The 22864-nt window shown below is 36.5% G+C and overlaps 1 protein-coding gene across 1 annotated transcript in view; it reads right to left on the reverse strand.

Annotated features, from left to right (window-relative positions):
* TMPRSS15 (transmembrane serine protease 15) overlaps positions 1 to 22864 on the reverse strand; it is a 156545-nt gene that overhangs the window by 68124 nt on the left and 65557 nt on the right. Inside the window, exons 10-14 of the mRNA XM_040227475.1 lie at positions 22124 to 22273; positions 12946 to 13051; positions 12485 to 12635; positions 9998 to 10133; positions 2943 to 3032 (exon numbers count right to left, since the gene is read on the reverse strand). Coding sequence (XP_040083409.1) covers positions 2943 to 3032; positions 9998 to 10133; positions 12485 to 12635; positions 12946 to 13051; positions 22124 to 22273 — 633 coding nt within the window. The remainder of the gene's footprint in view (positions 1 to 2942; positions 3033 to 9997; positions 10134 to 12484; positions 12636 to 12945; positions 13052 to 22123; positions 22274 to 22864) is intronic.

Genomic DNA, 22864 nt, shown 5'->3' on the forward strand with positions numbered 1-22864 from the left:
AATTTTTCTTCATTCTACATGAATTTCTCATTCACTCTTAAGGGAGTTATTTCACTGACATAGTAATGGTCCTCTAAATTATCTTCTACATTTTCTTGAGAAGTAGATCCAGTTATCCAATATGTACTGTGTATAAATGTAAGTATCTCAAACTGAACAAGTAGTAAAGGGAACACACAGTGATCTCTTTCCCCAACTCATTCCTCTTTTCATTCTTCCTATTAGTGAATAGTACCACTAATATCCATTCACAGTTTTCTACACCAGAAGCCTCCTCATCTTCCTTGACCTCTCTCCTCCCATATACAATCAATTATCAAGGCTGCCAATACTAGCTCCTATATCCCTGGGATCCCATTGCCTTCTCAGTCTCCAATGACACTATCCAAGTTCAAGTCACTGTTATGTTTCATCTCCTAATTCGTGAGGCTAATTGCTTCCTTTCAACCAATCTCTGATCCTGCAATAGAATTTGTTGTTGCTCAGTCACCATGTAGTGTTAACTCTATGCAACCCCATGGACTGCAATATAAAAGGATGGATCCATCTAACACGCAAACTTGATTTTATCACTATTTTCCTGTAAGCCATTGAAAGTCTCCTCAGTGCTCTCAGAATAAAATTCAAACTGCTTAACACAGTGTGAGATAACTTCACATTTCATTTTCATTTGTTATCATTACTTAATTTTGCTTGAAGATTTAAGAAAAAAATCAAGGTCTTCTACTTCTGAACTTTTGTATGCTAAATACTTCTTATGTTCCTGCACAGCCTCCTGTCTTTGCCCTTATTACAAACAGGGCCTTAGGCATTGTGTGATGCCTGACACCTTATCTGAATCCTAATCTAGACTAAATTGTCTGTTTCTTCTTTACTTACTTCAGTACCTAACAAATAAAGCACTCAAAAAAGATTTCATGAATAAGTTAATAAATTTAATAAATGTCTCCAAATTGTTCTTTCAATGTTCCACTTATTTTTGGATACTTTTACATCATTACTTTGTACAAATGATAATGTACAAATCATATTTTTATATTATTACTTTGTACAAATGTTTAAAAGATAGTTTCTATGCTAAGTAGAGATGATAATCTCTGGTTCTCCATACAAGTCAAATTAGATTAATGGTTGTTTATTTTTTTAATCAGATATCTCCCTATAATAGTGACTCTATTATCCTATCAAAATGATATGATCTCTGGATCATTTGAAGGAATAAACACTGATATTTTCTAATAACATGTTTTTCACTGTCATTGGGGAATTTTTTCCCTGGCAGAATTTTCCATTTAGGTTGGTGGTGCTATCAGGGACCATGGAAGGCAGGGGAAGAACAAGTCTGTTTCTCAAAATACTAGTGTGGAATCTTTGGAGGGATGGGCCGTGGAATCTTCGTCTTTAACACTAACAATCTAATGTTAGTACAGTTCTAATGAGCGTCTCTATTTAGGACTAATGACCTAGATATAAGCTTTATCTGATTTTATCATACAAGCCTCTTCTCTCTAGGCTTTTCTAGAATTTTTTAGTATCCTTCATATTAGTTTATCCTTTATCCCTGGTGGCTCAGGTGATAAAGAATCTGCCTTAAATGCAGGAGAACTGGGCTTGATCCCTGGGTGGGGAAGATCCCCTGGAGAAGGGAATGGCAACCCAACCCAGTATTCTTGCCTGGACAATTCCATGGGCAGAGGAGTCTGGTGGGGTTGCAAAGAGTCAGACATGACAGAGAGACTAATACTTTCACTTTATATTGGGATTTTAATCACTGCCAGCTTTATTCTCTTTAATCTGTAGTTATAAAAAATATATATATATGTGGACGAGTCCCTTTGCTGTCCACCTGAAACTATCACAACATTGCTAATTGGCTATATGCCAATACAAAATAAAAAAATATAATAAATTAAAAAAAAGAAATTGTGGAGGCCAAAAATAGTGAAACACTATTTATAAAGTGCTTTGAAAACAAAACTGAAAACTATCAACCCAGAATCGTTTAATCAACAAATGTATCCAACAATGAAAATTAAATAAAACCATTTTCAAAAGAAAGAAAATTAAGAGAATTCATTGCCAGTAGACCTGCTTTAAAAGAAATGTTAAAGAAAGTTCATAGGGGTAAAAAAAAAAATGATAGCAGAGGGGACCCTAGAATGCCAAGAAAGAAGTAAAAGTAACAGAAATTGGTAATATCTGAGTAAATAGAATAATTTTGTTCACCTTTTACACTTGTTAAAATATGTATAAATAAATAGCATTTAACATTGGGGAAAAATGTGGGTGTCACAATTGGCTCTTTGCTTTATGGACTTTCCTCTGAACTTATACTATGTAACTCAAACTTGTTATACACAAGATAAACAATATATGCATAATCAAGGAGACTGGTATCTGGAATAAGGCTACTACCTCTTTTACTTATTTGTTTAAATAGGAGAATTATCATAATATCACCTGTTTTAAAGAATTATTGTAAGAACTGACTAAAATAATCGACAGTCTATGTTCGATGCAGGATTCAGGATGCTTGGGGCTGGTGCACAGGGATGATCCGGAGGGATGATGTGGGGTGGGAGGTGGGAGGGGGGTTCATGTTTGGGAGCTCATGTACACCCGTGGCGGATTCATGTCAATGTATGCCAAAACCAATACAGTATTGTAAAGTAAAATAAAGTAAAAATAAAAATTTAAAAATAAAATAAAATAAAATAAAATAAAATAAGTTATATTAAGCACTAGTGCTGTGACTGGCATAAAATAAATGCTAAAAATGTTAGTCATTAATCATTACTCTTTTCACCATATTAAGTGATTTTATAGATGGAGTAGTTGTATCCAGATATAGCAAATTTATAATCTAGTTTGCTGTGTCAAGGGAAGAATCTAACTTTGGTATATACATTTGTTTTCCATGATCTGGAAAAGAAATGACTCACAGAAAGCCTGATTAGCGTAGTTGTTTGGGAAGTTTATAGACGTGAATGTTGTATTTGGCTCCCACAGTTCATGAGGCCCTCCACAGTCCGCTGAAAAGGAAAGCAATGAAAAATCATTAGTGACATAATATTTATTTCAGAGCTGTAATACTATATGCCAGCAAATTTCCAATTTTATTTCTTGGAATACTGGTTTTGGCAAATACATTTTAGAGCTTGTATAAGGGAACATATAGGCTAACAGGTTTCTTTACTGAAGAATTTCTCAAACCCTTATATATTTTTATGCTCTTTGTGATTCCCCAAGAAGGCATAATAGTGTTCTGCATTTTCCAAAATTATCTGGGCAAGGAAACAATTTTGACAAGCATCTTTTACAGGTAGTCTTCATGAAATAAAGTATCAACTCCTTGCTTTAGAAAAAAATAGATGAATCTTTGTAATGGAACAAACACAGTATATGCCTCTCTCATGAGAAGGACTAGTAAATAACTAATCCTATCATTTCTTGTTTCTTCTTCTTTTTTTCCTACTTTTCTTTAGTAGAGACTTTTCACTATTTTGTATACTGTATTGAGGCATTTGATGGTCAAGAAAGGGAGACAAACACAATTGCTACTTTCTAAATAGTTACCGTAGATTGTCTAGGAGTGAAGTTGGGATTTAAGTTCATAAGCACAAATTTATAAGAAAAAACATAGCACCGATCTTCCAGTTAAGAGTATGATGCTTCAAGTAGGTAAACTAACTTTTTGAAATATGTAACCTACTTTATATTTATTTATCTTGCTTATTAGAAGACCATTCTAAAGTAATGTAAAACCAGTTCTTACTTTTTAATATCATATTATATTTAAGATCAAAAGAATAAAAGTAACCTGAAGAGAAGAATATAGAGAATCAAGATAAGTATATATTTTCCTATTATTAAAGCAGATGATAATGATAATGATACGGCTGTGTGCTTAGTCACTCAGTCATGTCCGACTCTTTGCAACCCCATGAACTGTAGCCTGCCAGGCTCCTCTGTTCATGGGGATTCTTCAGGCAGGAATACTGGAGTGGGTTGCCGTGACCACCTCCAGGGGATATTCCCAACCCAGGGATTGAACCTAGGTCTCCCACACTGCAGGCAGATTCTTACTGCCTGAGCTACCAGTGAAGAGGAAGAATACTGGAGTGGGTAGCCTATCCCTACTCCAGCAGATCTTCCTGACCCAGGAATCCAATCAGTCTCCTGAATTGCAGGCAGATTCTTTACAAGCTGAGCAATCAGGGGAGCCTGATAATGGTATATTTACTCCCAACAACATATAAATCAGATTAGAGAAGGGAAAATTAAATGTCTCTACATCTACAGCAGTGCCTTCTATCAGACACTCTTGTTTAATCCCTCTTTCACCTGTCATCTGCCTTATTTATGTGAATCCTTCCAAGTTATGTGCATTTTTCAAGCTTGTAGGTAATAATGTTCTTTGATTTAGGTTTTGTGTCATGCACAATGGGACAGAAACAGTTACTATGGCTCAAACTAGTATCATTGCCAATATATCCTGTTCTGTTAGGTGATAGGGCTTGGCCTAACTTATATGAACTCCTGGGACTGGCTTATCCAGAAACAGATGAGTTCAGCAGGAATAATAAAATCTTTCTAAAAACTCATTGTTTGCACATTGTCCATGCACATTGTCTTATCTGGAGAGAGAACACGGTGTGCAAAAGGAAGATGTGTTGTAGCTGGTGGAGTAAAGCGGTTTCTCTGTGTTAGTTTCTCATCTTTTTGAGACTGGGTCTTCTCATATATAAACTAGATATATATTAGAGATTTTCAAGGTTGTTGTAAAAATCAGAAATAATTTGTGAAAAATGCCTGGCACATTCAGTACTGATTTTCAATGCACCTCTGGGAAATAGGTAATTACTATGACTATTTCAGTTTTAAATGGGCAATCTAGACTTTGGAGGTATTCCATTAATTGCTAATGCTTTGCACATTCAGTTAGTGTCAAGGCTTCAACTCAGTTAACCTCAAGCTCATCTCACCGTATGTTGCTGTCTCCTATTGGGTTGATTAAATGGAATCATTTTAACCACCTGGTCCAAGCCATAGGCAGGGTTTAGACTGCATCTCAGTAAATGGCACTTGGTGGGTAGGTGATATATACTTGATGGGTAGGTGACAAGGAGGAGGAGGACAGAGGGGAAGTTGGATGAGATCTCTAAAAAGTAAAGTCAATGATGAACAAATATAGAAGGAAGAAAGCAGAGTATACAGGGTGCTGAAGAAGACATTGGAACCAAAGAAAGTGGTAATTTAGAACAAGGGCAATTTCTTAAGAAAGTGGTTAATTCAGAACTAGGACAGTTTCTCCACTGAGAAAGGCTGAAGAAACTTCGAGCTCCCAGGCATTTGTCCCTTGGAGGCAAATCATCTCCTTGATTGTCTTGCAAAGATTCCCGAAAAGGGATCCACTACAACCACTCAACTCTTCCCCACATACAATGCCTGTAATTTTCTATAATTCTAAGTGCTTTGAAATTCTTCCTTCAATCATGTAGGAAATTGATGGAAAGGGAGAATGTACCTACAAGGACAAAAGTAACACTGCAGATTGAAGAAGGGTGGTGGGGGAGGGAGGAAGGCAGCTCTTCCTACTTTGTAAGTTTAGCCATACCCAGTGCGGCGACCAGGGATGCTGCTGTTTAAACATCATTCTCATTTTCTCTTCAAGGAACAGTAAAATTTCTAAATTGTATACTCATACAGTAAATGGTCAAAAATTTGGAGAATGCATTACATGTTCACCTCTCTGAACACTTGGCAGTACATTATATTATATGTAGACGAGGACATAGGACTTAAACACATGATCAGAACTAAAATGCTGTTAAGTGTATTGTTAAGTCTGTCAGGGAAGGCAGTTGACTTAGCATTTCTCTTCTGAATAGCAATCTTGGAAAATTCAACACTTTAAAGGTCTTTTAAAAATAATAAAATCCTGAAGAAGTACTTTTTGAAATACATTTCAAATCTAATTTTATATCATATAACTGATTAGTAAGTATCTCTGTTCATTGGCCTTATAAGGATGGGTATCAGTTACTCCTGGTATATAAATGGGTGTAAGAAATTGGCAAAGGCACTTTCAGCCATTCTAAACATGATGACACCGTTGATTTTAATGGTAGTGTTGCTATAGTAGAGATGTAGCATGTGCTTCTTAATAGAGGAGCCAAAGACTCATGAAATGTAATTCTGGAGATCAAGGTCCTGCTGTGTCATTTAATAAGCCATCTCCACTCAGAGAATGAGAGTTAAATAGCCTCTTGATACGGGGAACACTATTCAGGGTTGTTAAACTTTCCCATTTTTCTTTTTTTTTGGAGCTGTTCTCTCAAAGATTTGTTTTCTGATTAAGTTCTTCCTATGCCAGTAGGGATCTTCACTGCATGCAATATGTAAATAATATACAGTACTTTGCAAAGTGGTTGTCAGGGATAGATATTTTCCTTGAGGCACATCCATCATTTTTAATCCATGCTTAACCCTCTAACATAAATGAGATATGTGTCAATGTGGAGGCATTTACTGTATGGTGGAAAGAAGGAGAGTCAGGCCTTTACTTACAATAAAAGGGTTCAAATTAAAGTTATTTCTGACAAGATATTTCAAGCAAGAAATAAGGGTGATAAAAGTAGGTTTCTGATTGTTACTTTTATGTGAGGGAAATAATAGGTGCAGTTTAAGAAATACTACTCACATTGATATTTTAATATGTTCAAAGGGGCTAATTTTTAAAATTAGGAATTTTCTTGTAATCATAGTAATACATAAGTCCTACAATATTACAGACAACATTTTAAAAGATTAGGTTGCTATATGAAAAGAAAATTTGGAGTTCGGTTTGTCAAAATTTTTATTTCCATTCACAGGTTACAGTGACCAGTCATAATATAAATATTTTTATTATATTTGTGGCAATAAAGGTCAATTTTTATTCCCAGTGGTTTTCATTTTATTTATAATTAATAGCAATCTAGCCAATAATAGATCTAATAAGTAGGCTGTTTTGAAGGTAAAAGAATAAAACAATAGAATAGTCAAAAACACTGATAGGAGCATATGAGTGCAGTTAATTTGGAATTTGATAAGAGTTTGAATATTGAATCATACTAATGATATAAAAGGCAAGCAGATCTACATGACCATCAATTAGAAAATAATTGAATAGGTACTAATTCATTTTACATGAATAACAAGAGTTAAAGATTATTTAGCTCTAAGTATAATACCAAGCCCATGAAACTTTCCAAATTCTTTTATTTTGTTTTTGGAAATGGAAAATGGCTTAATAATGTCCAAATAGAACAAAACTGTAGCAAAAGCTTCTTCTTCTTCTTTTTTTAATTAGTTTTAAGAGTTCAGAAATAAACCAGGGGCTAAAATGTGAATTTCTTTTTGTATTATCTACAGTATTTAGTGGGCTTCTCAGGGGGCACTGGTGGTAAAGAACCCGCCTGCCAAGGCAGGGTTTGCAAGAGATGCAGGTTCAATCCCTGGGTTGGGGAAAACCCCCTGGAGAAGGAAATGGCAATCCACTCTAGTATTCTTGCCTGGAGCATCCCATAGACAGAGGAGCTTCCTTAGACAGAGGAGCCTGGCAGGCTACAGTCAGAGGGGCACAAAGAGTGGGACAGGACTGAAGTGACAGCACGCACGCGTGCATCCTATTTAGTAAGGACCTGTGATGAATCATTCTGACTGTGTTGCAAGTTGGCATTCTATTTGTGTAATGGAATGTTTACTTTTTAGTGTTCTTAATAGAGGCCCCATATTTAAATTACTTGTGCCAATGTCACAGGGCAAAAATGAGAGCGCTGATGTAGCAGCAAGTGATAAAAATAAAAGAAAAAAAAGAGAAACATCCTTGCAGTTTGGAAAACCGAATTTACATTTCCCTAAACAGGGCACAACCTGAATCCCTAGAAACAACAGAGAAAAATGGCCTTAGCTAGTCAGTTACTCGACTGGCAATATTTTCTTATTTAAATGCTCTCTAAGTGCCAAAGAAAAGACTATTAGGCAGTCAGCCATGGTTTCCTTTTGTTTCTGCTTAAACAAACCACCGATCTGGAACCAGAAAAGCTCTGCTCAAATAAGAATTTCACTGAACCAATTGCAAATGTCATTTGAATGAAATTGTTCAGAATGCATTTGATGGTAATTAACATTTTTTGCTGTGCTAAATATTGCCCTGAAGTGAACCATTTGGAAACTGGAACAGATACACTCTGGGCAAATTCTAAAGTTTATATTTTAAAATCAGATGAATTATTTTACCGTTATAATTTCAATATGGTGAAAATATGCAGGAATATCATGCTTCCTTGACATTGAGGTTTTATATTTTTCTCTTTCATGTTGGAATAGACTAAGCGGACTATGCATTACACAGATAAAGTTTTAACACAAAAAAATTAAAGTTTTAGTTATATATGTATGATTTTACAGATAAAGGTTATCTCAAAGTTATCTCAAATTTTCTCTTTTGTATAGTGATGAAATTTGGCTACTTTTAAAATATCAATTCTATGAAACTATGTTACTTTCACCTAGAAAAGTTTTCTTCTTGACAACTTATTGAGGAATAGAGAAACAAGCTAACAGAAAAGATTGTGAAGACAGTCTGTTTTTTAAATGATTGCAGTATCAAAATAGCAAGATGTTGGTAATGTTTGGTATCCATAGCAATTATTTATTAAATCAGCAATGATTTTAATGATTGTAATACTTTTGCATAAAAAAAGTTTTATATAATAGACCAGAAGGGTGTGAGACTCCTTCACAAAATCAAGTGAGACAATTATTTTTAAACAATGTTGTGAAGCCCAAATTATTGGTTTCAGATTGATATTTTCTCTATCGCCAACCCCACCATCATTTGCAAGCTTTATTTCTGGTATTAAAATTTTGTTTGGCAGAAATGTTTTTGTTACCAAAAGGAACAAACAGCTGAGAAAGAGAGAGAGGTTTTAGTTTATACCTAACAGTATTTATTGATGATCTATATATGCATTATTAAGAACCAGACAACAGTGAATCAAAGGTGATTAAGATCCAGAGTTTGGTGTCAAGAAAACAATTTTGGGGGCAATATTATTGTATAGAAATGACTGAGCATGTACACATACAGGCACACTTGGTATTTTCCTTCTTTTGTTTCAATTTTTTTGTATCATTCTGTTGCTTGATCTTAGTGTTTCCTTGAAACCTTTTCCCAGCTCACACTCTCTTCTCCAAAGTACTCTACCACTTAAGTCTCTCATGTATTAATTTTAAGGGCACATAGTTATATGTTGCTTTTTATATTTAATATTATATGGATTATTCTTTCTTGTAATAGTGGTTATTGATATATCTTACATTTTCTTATGAAGTGCTTTGTATGCAATGTTTATAAAATTTGAATGACTGTTTCAAATATTGAAGAATTTATGTATAATCCATACATGCACCTAGCATTGTGTGCATGCTAAGTCACTTCAGTCGTGTCTGACTGTGTGATCCTATGGACTATTGCTCACCAGGCTCCTCTGTCTATGGGATTCTCCAGGCAAGAATACTGGAGTTGAGTTGCCATGCCCTCCTCCAGGGGATCTTTCTGACTAGGGCTCGAATCTGCGTCTCTTACTTCTCCTTCATTGGCAGATTTTTTTTTTTTAGCACTAAGGCCACTTAGGAAGCCCCACTCCTAGCATTAGTTTGTATTAAATTGAAAACAAAATGGCAATCAGCACGTAAATTATTTTCAAAAATGAAAATGTACTAAAATTATCATAAACCTGAAGCATAACAGGATGTACAGCATTATTTCATTAGTGATCTACGTTTAATGTGTAATATTTTACAGCTTCCATTTTACTTATATCTTAAAGTTTCTGATTTTCAGTGAAAAGACAGCACTATGGTAAGATAATAAAAAATAAGTCAGAGAGAGATCTACCTGGAAATACTAATAACCTAATTAGGGAAAACATACGTTAAGGTTACTTACTGGGAAGTTCTGGCGGAAGAGTTGGGACTAACGTTGGTTCTGGATAGACACTCACATTGCAAATCCCATATGTGAGGCTAATGTCATCCAATGCTATATCACTCAGGAACTGGTTTTTAAACCCATAGAAAGCAACCTGTAATTCAGAGAGGTACATGAAATGATTCCACTTTAATCTTTTCTGGTTGATTCTTCTTGTAGCCCAGTCAGTATTCTCTGGAGAATCAATACTGTCATGTCGAAGTAAATGTGGACAAGTTATCAGCCAGTGAAATATTGCTTTTCAAGGTCCTTCGGCTGAGCCCAGCTCCCTAACTACGCGTTCACGGTGGTCTACAGTTTTGCTAGTGTCTTCTATCTGTGTTAGGCAGCATCGTCACAATTCTCTATGTCTCTAGCTCTTTCTTTCATGATATTGTCATGCTCTGTTGTACTCTGTCTCATATACATGTCATCTTGCAGGGACAGCAACCTTATTCTAGGTTCTTTCCACAACGTTATTAAAAATCCAGGTAGCTGTCTGCTTTCCTAGAGCATACAACCCTGAAGAGAGTAAAAGTCACTCTGTCACATCCAACTCTTTGCAATCTCTTGGACTATACAGTCCATGGAATTTTCCAGGCCAGAATACTGGAGTGGGCGGCCTTTCTCTTCTTCAGGGGATATTTCCAACCCAGGAATTGAACCAGGGTCTCCTGCATTGCAGGTGGATTCTTTACCAACTGAGCTATCAGAGAAACCCCTAGAGCATACAACCCTGAAGGGAAGACACATTGATTAGGCAATTTAAAAGAGAGAAGAAGAAAACAAGAGAAAATATGAATATGATATAGTTCTTCAGAGCCAGATACTGGCTCTAGTGTTAAAGAAGCTGCCAGTGCAGGAGACACAAGAGAGTTGGATTCCTGGGCTGGGAAGATCCCCTGGAGTGGGGAATGCCTGCTGGTACCGGTCGTAATTGACCTGGGAAGTTTGTGTGAGAATGCCTGCTGGTACCGGTCGTAATTGACCTGGGAAGTTTGTGTGAGATATATTACAAAGCTGATGACCAGAGGACATAGACCCAGACCTGGGGGAAGGCCCAGTGTTCAGATGAAACGTATTAGGTTCTTAAGAACAGTGGGTATTTTTGACTGGACTCTGTTGGATCCTCTCCTGTCTGGGAAAGGAAAGACATAAACTGAATACCTGATGTGCTAATTGCTATGCAAGGTGCATTGTATACATTATCTTATTTAATTTTTCCAACACTAATTAAATTGAATTTACAGTCCTCTATTCACTCGTTTGTTCATTCATTCTGCCTGCTTCATGGTAGACACTATTTCACGTAAAAATTATCTTTTCCTTTCAGATACACACAAGCTGAATGTCCAAGAGACTAAAGTAACTTTTTCAAGATTTTGTAACTAAAGTGGCAAAGCCAAGGTGTTAATATTTATAGAACTCAGTCCTCTCTCTTACTCTGCTGATGAAAAAGTGGATGCAGTTTTGTGACGTTTAAGACTCTCCATGAGTTGCCCACAATTTAGTTACTGCAATACCTATCTTCCTGTTTCTGCCATCTTTGTGTTCCTTCATGTTCCATTTTCCTTTACTCTTCCTTGAATTGTCAGAAAATTAAGGTGGAAAAGAAAACTTTACAGAATTATAGAATCAGAAGAAAGAGGATAAGGAGAAAGGATAGAAAAAACAAAGAAAGCTGGGAGGAATACAAATGAGAGTCATTGATTATCGCCTGCTTTATATCAAGTCACAGGAAAGCACTGAATCTTCGCTGATGACGATCTCTGTCCAAACACACATCTTCTGAAAGTTATACTCTTGCATCTGAAATTGCCCAGTTAAAACATTGTTAATTTGGTCAAGCTATTAGCTTATATGATCCTATATTTTAATTGCAAACACCCTTGGGAAGAGAACACATTAAGCTATTATGTGAAAAATTAATTCACCCTAAAGTGAAGTAAATGATCAGAGACTTCCCAATGATACAGCTCAAAGAACTTGTCTCTAGAGGAAATATATAGCAATTAAGTCAGAATGGGGCAGCGTGTGTGGATACTGGTGGGTGTGGATGTCCTAACAGGAAAAGGTGATTCCTTAGAAAAGTGTATGGGTCATTTAGGTGGTGTTTTTGAAAAGTTGGAAAACCGAGTTAGGCAGTGGGATAGGAAGACATGGTTGGCTTGTGCTAGAAAGTTGCTGAAGAAAGCTGAAATATCCTTCAAGTTCTCTGTGAATTTTATGGCTCATTATAAGTAGTAGTTCCATGTAGTAAATTGTTCCTCAGTAAGTGGTTTTTAATGTCAGTGAATAATTGAAAATAGAGGAACTCAAATATTAAAAAAAAGAGGAAGATCAGGAAAGAAGAGAAAACGACTTAGCTATACCCAGAAAGTAAGTTGCTTTTCACATATCACCATAAACTATAATTGTATCACCATTTTATAATACAAATACATGGTTATAAAGTGTTTTGCCCACCTTAAATTCCACTGTTTCATTTAATGTTACTTGTCCATAGTTCCAATTTTGTCCATAATTTCCTTCTTTTTGGAAAATTGTCTTCTCTGTGTTTTGATCACTGCTGATATTAATGCTTAGTTTGTAAACATTTTCACCATACATATAATACCTAGTTTGGAAACAAGCAAAAATTAATCAATTCCTACAACATTAGAAAATATATATATATATATAGTCACATATATGTAGATATATTAGGGTTCTTCTAAATCCTTCACTCAAATACCTCTTTTCTCTTGGGTGAGGGAGCTGCTAGAGAAAAGAAAGTGTTCAGTATTTGCTACTTTATGAATGGGAAAAGTAATGATTAGTACATTAAAACTTGGGGCAACACCTTTGTAAAATTTGAGCCTGGCAATGTAAGAAAAGCAACACCACTCATTAAATAAGATGCTACTTAACATGTGTCTATAACATACCAGAAACGAAGGCAGGCTTGTTCGGGAGTGGGATCTAAACGGAGACTTAAAAGTCCTACTCTTTCTCGTCTTCCTCCTGGTCCAGTTGGGGTGGAAATGTAAAATCCTGTAAAAAACAACAAAAATATTTTGCTTCACTTAAATATTAGCAATTTTTTTTTGGTGTGAAATGACAGTTGTGCTTTCCTTCTATATAATTTATAAACAGGAAAGCACAACTTTAACATGAAAATATCAAGAAACATGTTTAGGTAGAATGGAAAGGAGCCAGAAGGCAACTTCCATAATCAATTGTTACTTAAGAAAGTCACTTCTCAACTTTGGACTTCCCAATAGCCTTGAACTGGAACATCCTTAAGGATGTAACAAAATCTAAGTTACTAAGAGTTCACATGACTGTTTCATCTTATTACTTTGAGCAAATACCACTTTAGTTCCAATTTATTAGATGTTTTGAGTATTCACTCCTTTAGAGACAACAGGACCGTGAAGATATTTAGATATGCTGATGGACTAACTCACTTAAGGCAAGTATTTAAATACAAATTCAAAGGGAAAGTTCAGTTCCTTCTACTGGAGTGTCCCTTACAATTGTACCTGTCACTAATTTTTGAGGTTACTTAAGTCAAATTAACATCTTCAGAAAATCCTTTTTGGTCTTCCCAACTAGATGTTACTCTTAAACTCTTAGTTACACTTGTACTTCTGATGTCACTTAGAGTATTCCACTGTGTATTAAATTTATATTCACATGTGATGTTAAAAACTTGTTAGAAGTTTGGATAAAGTAAAGACATTTGGTACATTTTCTTAATTCTCTGTGTGGATTAGCTAAATATTATTTAATATATTCATGCTACATTAATTTGGCTTTTTATTTTTGAATTTATTAAACTACTACACAATTGAAATAATTAAATAGGTATTTTCCACAACCCTATGGGGAAAAGAAAAAAGATCTTCACAACTCAGATAATCATGATGATGTGATCACTAATCTAGAGCCAGACATCTTGGAATGTGAAGTCAAGTGGGCCTTAGAAAGCATTACTACGAACAAAGCTAGTGGAGATGATGGAATTCCAGTTGAGCCGTTTCAAATCCTGAAAGATGATGCTGTGAAAGTGCTGCACTCAATATGCCAGCAAGTTTGGAAAACTCAGCAGTGGCCACAGGACTGGAAAAGGTCAGTTTTCATTCCAATTCCAAAGAAAGGCAATGCCAAAGAATGCTCAAACTACTGCACAATTGCACTCATCTCACATGCTAGTAAAGTAATGCTCAAAATTCTCCAAGCCAGGCTTCAGCAATATGTGAACCGTGAACTCTCTGATATTCAAGCTGGTTTTCGAAAAGGCAGAGGAACCAGAGATCAAATTGCCAACATCCGCTGGATCACGGAAAAAGCAAGAGAGTTCCAGAAAAACAACTATTTCTGCTTTATTGACTATGCCAAAGCCTTTGACTATGTGGATCACAATAAACTGTGGAAAATTCTTCATGAGATGGAAATACCAGGCCACCTGACCTGCCTCTTGAGAAATCTGTATGCAGGTCAGGAAGCAACAGTTAGAACTGGACGTGGAACAACAGACTGGTTCCAAACAGGAAAAGGAGTACGTCAAGGCTGTATATTGTCACCCTGCTTATTTAACTGTTATGCAGAGTACATCATGAGAAACGCTGGACTGGAAGAAACACAATCTGGAATCAATATTGCTGGGAGAAATCTCAGTAACCTCAGATATGCTGTTGACACCACCCTTATGGCAGAAAGTGAAGAGGACCTAAAAAGCCTCTTGATGAAAGTGAAAGAGGAGAATGAAAAAGTTGGCTTAAAGCTCAACATTCAGAAAACAAAGATCATGGCATCTGGTCCCATCACTTCATGGGAAATAGATGGGGAAACAGTAGAAACAGTGTCAGACTTTATTTTGGAGGGCTCCAAAATCACTGCAGATGGTGATGGTAGCCATGAAATTAAAAGACACTTACTCCTTGGAAGAAAAGTTATGACCAACCTAGATAGTATATTCAAAAGCAGAGACATTGCCAACTAAGGTCCGTCTAGTCAAGGCTATGGTTTTTCCAGTGGTCATGTATGGATGTGAGAGTTGGACTGTCAAGAAGGCTGAGCGCCAAAGAATTGATGCTTTTGAACTGTGGTGTTGGACAAGACTCTTGAGTCCCTTAGACTGCAAGGAGATCCAACCAGTCCATTGTGAAGGAGATCAACCCTGGGATTTCTTTGGAAGGAATGATGCTGAAGCTGAAGCTCCAGTACTTTGGCCACCTCATGCGAAGAGTTGACTTATTGGAAAAGACTCTGATGCTGGGAGGGATTGGGGACAGGAGGAGAAGCGGACGACAGAGGATGAGATGGCTGGATGGCATGACGGACTCGATGGACATGAGTCTGAGTGAACTCCAGGAGTTGGTGATGGACAAGGAGGCCTGGTGTGCTGCGATTCATGGGGTCGCAAAGAGTCGGACACGACTGAGCGACTGAACTGAACTGAACTATGGGGAATTATAGGTTAAATGATAATTCTTTTAAAATATCTTTGAGAATTCTTGGAATTAACCTCCAGAGTCAGCTTCGAGTTTTTGTGAGCCATTTGGTTTCTCTTACAACGTCCATCTATCCTTTTATTCTGCTTATTTCTTCATGAACTGAACCTAACCTCTGCCCCTCAAACACTCCAACCTCCAAAGAAGTTATAGTACTACTTCTCTTCCAAAGAGAAGTAGTGTTTGATGTTGACGTAGAAACAGAAGAAATTGAAGAGAGAGTAGAACTTTCTGGAAAACTGGAGGGCCCTCTCAAAAAGAAAACACTATTCTAAGAATCACTTTGTGAGTTTGTGGGTGGATATAAAATTAACTGAAGCTTCCCTGATGGCTCAGACGGTAAAGCGTCTGTCTACGATGCAGGAGATCCGGGTTCAATCCCTGGGTTGGGAAGATCCCTTGGAGAAGGAAATGGCAATCCACTCCAGTACTATTGCCTGGAAAATCCCAGGGACAGAGGAGCTTGGTAGGCTACAGTCCATGGGGTCCCAAAGAGTCAGACAGGAATCTGGTAGATAAATATCAAAAGTTTTAGATTGAGAACGGTGCAAATTCAGCCAGATTCTTTCAACATTAAAGAGCAACATTATTTTCTGAAATTCAACATCACAGGAAAGATAAGGACATAAGGACAATTTTACTTTGAAACACTGAAATTACTCTTATTTTAGAATAGGTTTATAGGCTAAATAAAATGCAGATATCCCAAAGACTTAACATAATTTTGAAAATTGAATCTATAACTGTTTTCCTCTCAGATATAATATTTAGAACAGTATCACAGCCAATTTGTTTCTGTTGAATGTTTCTGTGGTATGCAAAGAAAATAATTATGATACCTAATATGTGTAAAGCATTTTTCATATGTCAGTCATTTTCATAAGATTTTTAAAAACATATTAATTGAATGTTCATAATATTCCTCCAAAGTCAGGTTCTATTATCATCAACCCACTTTCCCAATGAGGAAACTGAGATAGATGATGAGATGATTAATGATGACGAGTCATCTACCAGAGTAGATTTAAATGCAGAGCTCAAATGTAAACCTAGCTATGACTTCAGGGTCTCTATTTTAATGATCCTTATTACTATACAGTGCTAGCTAGCCCCCAAGTGTTGGAATGATTATGATTTCATTGAGAAAGGCCAACAAAAAATACTTTCTTCATCTCTTCTAGTTCTTTCGTGACTCCTCCATTTCTGAAATTTTTATGTTACTCATCTCATATCCCTGAATGTTCTGGAAAAATGGGTCTCTGCTGAGCACCCCAAGCTGCTGCCCTGTATCAGCACCAGTGTCTCCACCAGTTGCTTTTGTTTCTAAGAAGAACAGAGATTTCAAAGCAGGTGCTCCACCAGGAGAAACTTCTTCAGAAAGACTTAGAGAGTTAAGGGGCTTAGCTGTTCTTCCCTAAAGCAATGTTAATTCAAAGTTTATCTGTTTCATTTAGGCCTACCTGTCATTTAAAATGAAAGTAAAGAACAACAAAAAAAAATCCTGCATGGATAAGAGGAACAGCAGGAAAGACTTAATTCCCTTCCATTTCAGAGGCAGGATGTCTGACACATAAAAAGCAAGCTGGAAGAAAAATACCCCTTGGAGGCGAATGACTGCTAGATTATGAAATCACTGGTATGGGACTTGGGAAGGACCTATTAAGGCCTCTCATCCGTTCTCATTACACTGCTGCCTCTGGCGGGCTCTCAACTGCTCTGACTCATCTCATTTTAAATAACTCCTGCTTCACAACCTTCTCCTGAGACTGCATTTCCAACCTGACTATTTAAAACCTCCACCTGACATTCAACCTGTCTCACTTTGGTCAGTTTCATCTTATTTCTTTTGTGATTTAATCTGTTGGCAAGCTGAAATCATTTTTCTCCTCTAATGTACTTATAGTCTTCAAATATCAGTGGAATGATTTTTCTCTCTTATTATGATGACATAAAAGGAGAAAATGATAATTTGAACATCAAAGATTTCAACTACATAAAAGCTATCTGTCAGAGTCAATAGATATAGGTGCTTTTTGTACTTCCCTCTAACTACTCTTGTCTAAGTGTGAGAGAGATTTTTTTTTTTTTATTATAGTTAAGGAAAAAAAGTGGTCAAATTATTTGACTGTTTTAGGGCAGGATTCTCTAGAGAGTTGGGGGTGATTATGACTTGGGGGTTAGTCTTCAGCTGTGCAGATTACTAATTTATCCCTAGAGGACCAGGCTATGGGAAATCACTGATTCAAAGGAGAATAATTATGCATAAGATGATGTTATAATATTTAGTTTTAAGCATGTAAGTCTAATGAGATTGGCCATCTATGCAGAGTGTATATGTATTTTTTTATCCATAGGGTCACGCTGGTAACTAATTTAGCAGGATCCTATTAACATTACTTTTAGATTATATCCAGAATCTGACCTTATATCACCACATGTGAGTCCTATGGCCTCTTTTCTGGATTAAGTGATAACTTTTCACTGGTTTCCTTGACAACTCTCTTGCCCTTCCATAAACTATTCTACCAATCAAAGTGAATCTTCTCATTCCTACACTTAAATGTCAATGGCTCCTCACTTCACTGGGGAAAAGAGCAGAGCCATGGAAGATTCATGATTATCTGAACCCTATTGGCCCTATTGATTCTGTTTCAGCAATGCTGGTTTCCTGGCTTTCCTTCATGCAGGTCAGGCATGCGTCAGAGCCTTTACTCTGCGTGTTTCCTATGCCTGGAGTAATCTGTATGTCCCATAAAGTTTTGATTCAAGTGTCACTTATTGTTTCAATGAGACTCAACCTAATGACTGTATTTTAATTTGCAGAAACACCTCAACATCTTCCCTCCCCGCTGGCCTTACCAAGCTCTGTATTTTCCCCTAAGTACTCATTAACATTAAACAGATGGCCAACATGTAATGATTTGTGATGCATAGTCCTTATTTTCTGTTTTTCTTTGCTATAAAATGTGTTCCGTAAGAGAAGAAAATCTGGTTTATTTTATTCACAGATACATCCAGAGGTCTTGAATAGGGCCTGGACTCAAAAAAATACTTCTTAAATAAGGGAGTGAATGAATACATGGAGTGGGAGTTTCAGTGATTTCTTAGAGAACTAGATCAAAAGCAGTCACATTCTTGTTAAGAAATACTTCATGAACTGTAATTTGTGTGAACTGTAGTTTGTTATCCTGGGCTGCATTCCTAAGGAACTAGGATTATTCAGATACATTTCTACTATAAAAAAGGTATGCTCTTACTAGGTGTAATTTGCAATTGACATTAGATCAGCTAGTTAATTTTCAGGTTATTAAAACATGGATATTGATCTCTGTAATATGTGCTGCTATACTTAGTTGCTCAGTCATGTCCGACTCTTTGCGAGCCCATGGATTGTAGCCTGCCAGGCTCCTCTGTCATGGGGATCCTCCAGGCAAGAATATTGGAGTGGGTTGCCCTGCCCTCTTCCAGGGAATCTTCCCAACCCAGGGATTAAACCCAGGTCTTCCGCATTGCAGGTCGATTGTTGACAGTCTGAATCACCAGGGAATATTAAATTAGAATGCACATGTGCTCAGGCTATTTTTATGTTATAAGCAATTTCATGTAGTCAATCACTTATTAAAAAATGACTTATTGAGTCAAAACTGTAGACATTCACTCATTAATTAAAAATAATTTTACGTGTTATATTGTGGCACTGAAAATGCACTAGAATCTCAAAGATGAAAAAGACAAGGTTCTTATTCCTGAAGAGAACATTGTGATGAAAAGAAACAAACAAGTAAGCAGATATAAGGTCATGTGATAGGAAAAATAAAAGAGGTGCTTTAAAGCTTAATGGAAAGGAAGATATTAACTTGGAAGTTCCAGAAAGGCTTTGTAGAAATTATGATGTGTGATCCATGTCCTCAATACCTAGAACCATGTTTAGTTAAAAGAAGCGTTTAATATGTATTTTTTGAATTGAATTGAAATCTCAATAGCAAAACATATTATAGGATTGATTTTGTCTAAGAAAATCATCTAAAAGCATGAATTTCTATTCTGTCCTCTTTGTAATTTTCTTTGTTTTTTAAACGGCTTCCCTGGTAGCTCAGCTAGTAAGATCAAAGGCAATGCACCTGCATTGCTTTTTTGAATTGAATCCACCTGCAATGCAGGAGACTCCGGTTTGATTCCTGGGTCTGGAAGATCTGCTGGAGAAGGGATAGGCTACCCACTCCAGTATTCTTGAGCTTCCCTGGTGGCTCAGCTGGTGAAGAATCCACCTGCAAAGAGACCTGGGTTCTATCCCTGGATTGGGAAGATCCCTTGGAGAAGGGAAAGGCTACCCAATCCAGTATTCTGGCCTAGAGAATTCCATGGACTCCATGGGGTTGCAAAGATTTGGACATGACTGAGCAACTTTCACTTTTCTTTGTAAGATGCATGTTACATCTGGATTTGTAGTTAGATCTACTTCTGCTTCACTGACAATGCTAAAGCCTTTGACGGCATGGATCACAACAAACTGGAAAATTCTTAAAGTGATGGGAATACCAGACCACCTACCTATCTCCTGAGAAAACTGTATGCAGGTCAAGAAGCAACAGAGAGAACATGGAACAGATTGGTTCGAAATTGGGAAAGGAGTATGACAAGGCTGTATATTGTCACCTTGCTTATTTAACATATATGCAGAGTAAATCACTGAAATGATGTGCTGGATGAATCACAAGCTGAAATCAGACTCTTGGGAGAAATATTAATAACCTCAGGTAGGCAGACAATATCATTCAAATGGCAAAAAATGAAGAGGGACTAACAAACTTCTTGGTGAGGGTTAAAGAGGAAAGCGAAAAAGCTGGTTTAAGGCTCAACATTCAAAAAACTATTAATAAGATCATGGCATCCAGTTCCATCACTTCATGGCAAATGGCAGGAAAAAAAGTGGAAGCAGTGACAGATTTTATTGTCTTGGGCTTCAAAATCACTGTGGATGGTGACTACAGTCGTGAAATTAAAAGACATTTTCTCTTTGGAAGGAAAGCTATGACAAACCGTAGTAGCATATTAAAAAGGTGAGACATAACTTTGCCGAAAAAGTCCATCTAGTCAAAGCTATGGTTTTTTGCATCATGTATGGATGTGAGAGTTGGACAATAAAGAAAGCTGAGCACCAAAAAACTGATGCTTTTAAATTGTGGTGATGGAGGACTCTTCAGAGTCTCTTGGACAGAAAGGAGATCAAACCAGTCAATCTTAAAGGAAATCAATCCTGAATATTCATCGTAAAGACGGATGGTGAAGTTGAAGTTCCAATACTTTGGCCACCTGATGTGAAGAGCTGACTCATTGGGAAAAGACCGTAATGTTGGGAAAAAATAGAGGCAAAAGGAGAAGGGGGGTGACAGGGTAAGATACTTTTTACTCCTTTACATATACAATTAATTTCAGAGAGTAAGATGAATATGAGAAGTAATTATAAATAAAGATAACTAGTTTTCCTCTTTATATCCCCCATCTCATTTCTCACATACCTTCAGTTCAGTTCAGTTCAGTCACTCAGTTGTGTCCTACTCTTTGTGACCCCATGAACTGCAGCATGCCAGGCCTCCCTGTCCATCACCAACTCCCGGAGTTTACCCAAACTCATGTCCATTGAGTCGGTGATGCCATTCAACCATCTTATCCTCTAGGACCATGTTTTAGAATCAGATCTTCCATAGTTTTTCTCTTATGGTCTGAATGGTGGTCTCCCTCCTGCCCCCAATATGCTGACACCCTAAACCGAAATGTGATGAGAGTAGAGATGGGTCCTTTGGAGGGTAACCACTTCAGGAAGATGAGCCCTCATGATGGTATAAGTGATCTTGTAGGAAGAGACAGGAGAGACCTCTCTCTTACATTCTCTCTTTTTGCTACATGAGGATATACTAAGAAGGCTGGTGTCTGTGAACCAAAAGGAGGGCTCTCATTAGAACCACACCATGCTGGCACCCTGACCTCAGACTTCCTGTCTTCAGATTGTGAAAAATAAATATTGATTGTTTAAGAAAATCAATCTCTAAAATTCAGTTATAGCAGCCTGAACAGTCTGAGAAGGCTTATCAGAAGTAAACCTGCCTTGTTATCTGTATTTCAAGATGGTATGATATTGATCTATTGAAAAGTCTTAAAAAACTAATTTCAGCAAAGCTGCAAGGCACAAGGTCAATATCCAAAATCAACTGGATTTCTATACACTAGCAGTGAACAATGCGAAAATGAAATTAAGATATAGTAGACCAAAGTTCAGAAAAGTTAATTACCTCCCACAAGTCCACTTAGTTAATAATAAGTGGCAAATCTAGGGTGACAACCCAAGTCTCTTTGTCTCTAATGGCCTCTGTGTTCTTTTCAACATTTCATGAATATATAAGGTAAAAAATACATTTCTTGAAATACTTTTACTTGCCTAATTGATACCATTTTCAGTTAAATTCATTTTATTAGTTCATGATAAAAAAATCTTCATTTAATACTGCTCAATTTGCATTTAAATTTGCATTTAATACTGCTCAATTTGAACTGTGGAACAAGACGCCGCACTTTTTCCCTTGGTTTCTGAATTAAATATGAATTATACCTGACTCATTGCCAAAAGTGTGGTCAAAAGTTGGTCCAGTAGACGGAGGAAAGGTACTTCCCTGAGTCCTTTCCCACTCATTGTCATCATTTAGATCCTGGATCCAGAAACAGAAGCCATCTTCAAAATTACAGTTGATTTTCTCATAATCTGTAAATTAAAAATTTGCTTCAAATTGAGTCAATGATATGACTAATTGTAATAGATTGAATTGAAAATAATATATACTCATACAGTTTATAATCAAGTGGCATGCACATAATTATTTTTAAAATTAATGCTGGCTGTTTAATTTGATTTAGTTTAAAAAAAAAAAAACAGCTTTTGTTGCCAACAGTGTTAATATGTTTCTTACGCCCCATTAGGGCTTTAGCCAAGCCAAGCCTTTTGTTCTTATTGTTTTTCAAATTTTATAGCTTACCTCTGTTGACTTACCTGCATAAACTTTGTCCCCATTTTTTCTCCCCCTATCTATTTACTAAATTTAATAATCTGGTCAAAATTGAATTGATGTGGAACATTCTCAGAATTAGTTTTATGCTAATTTTAAATCTTTGAATACTTGCAGTATAAAAGTTGAATTTAATTTTCCTATTGAATTATATATTTTTTCAAATTGGTTATTTCATTGTTTTGAAGGATGTGAGTGATTTTCTAAATTCTCATTTCTTTCCAAGTATCAAGTGGAGAAAGGTGTTCATAAGAGGTACTCATTGAAGAACTTGCACAATGAAATAGATA

Source organism: Oryx dammah, unplaced genomic scaffold (assembly GCF_014754425.2).
Source record: "Oryx dammah isolate SB20612 unplaced genomic scaffold, SCBI_Odam_1.1 HiC_scaffold_2, whole genome shotgun sequence".
NCBI lineage: Eukaryota > Metazoa > Chordata > Mammalia > Artiodactyla > Bovidae > Oryx > Oryx dammah.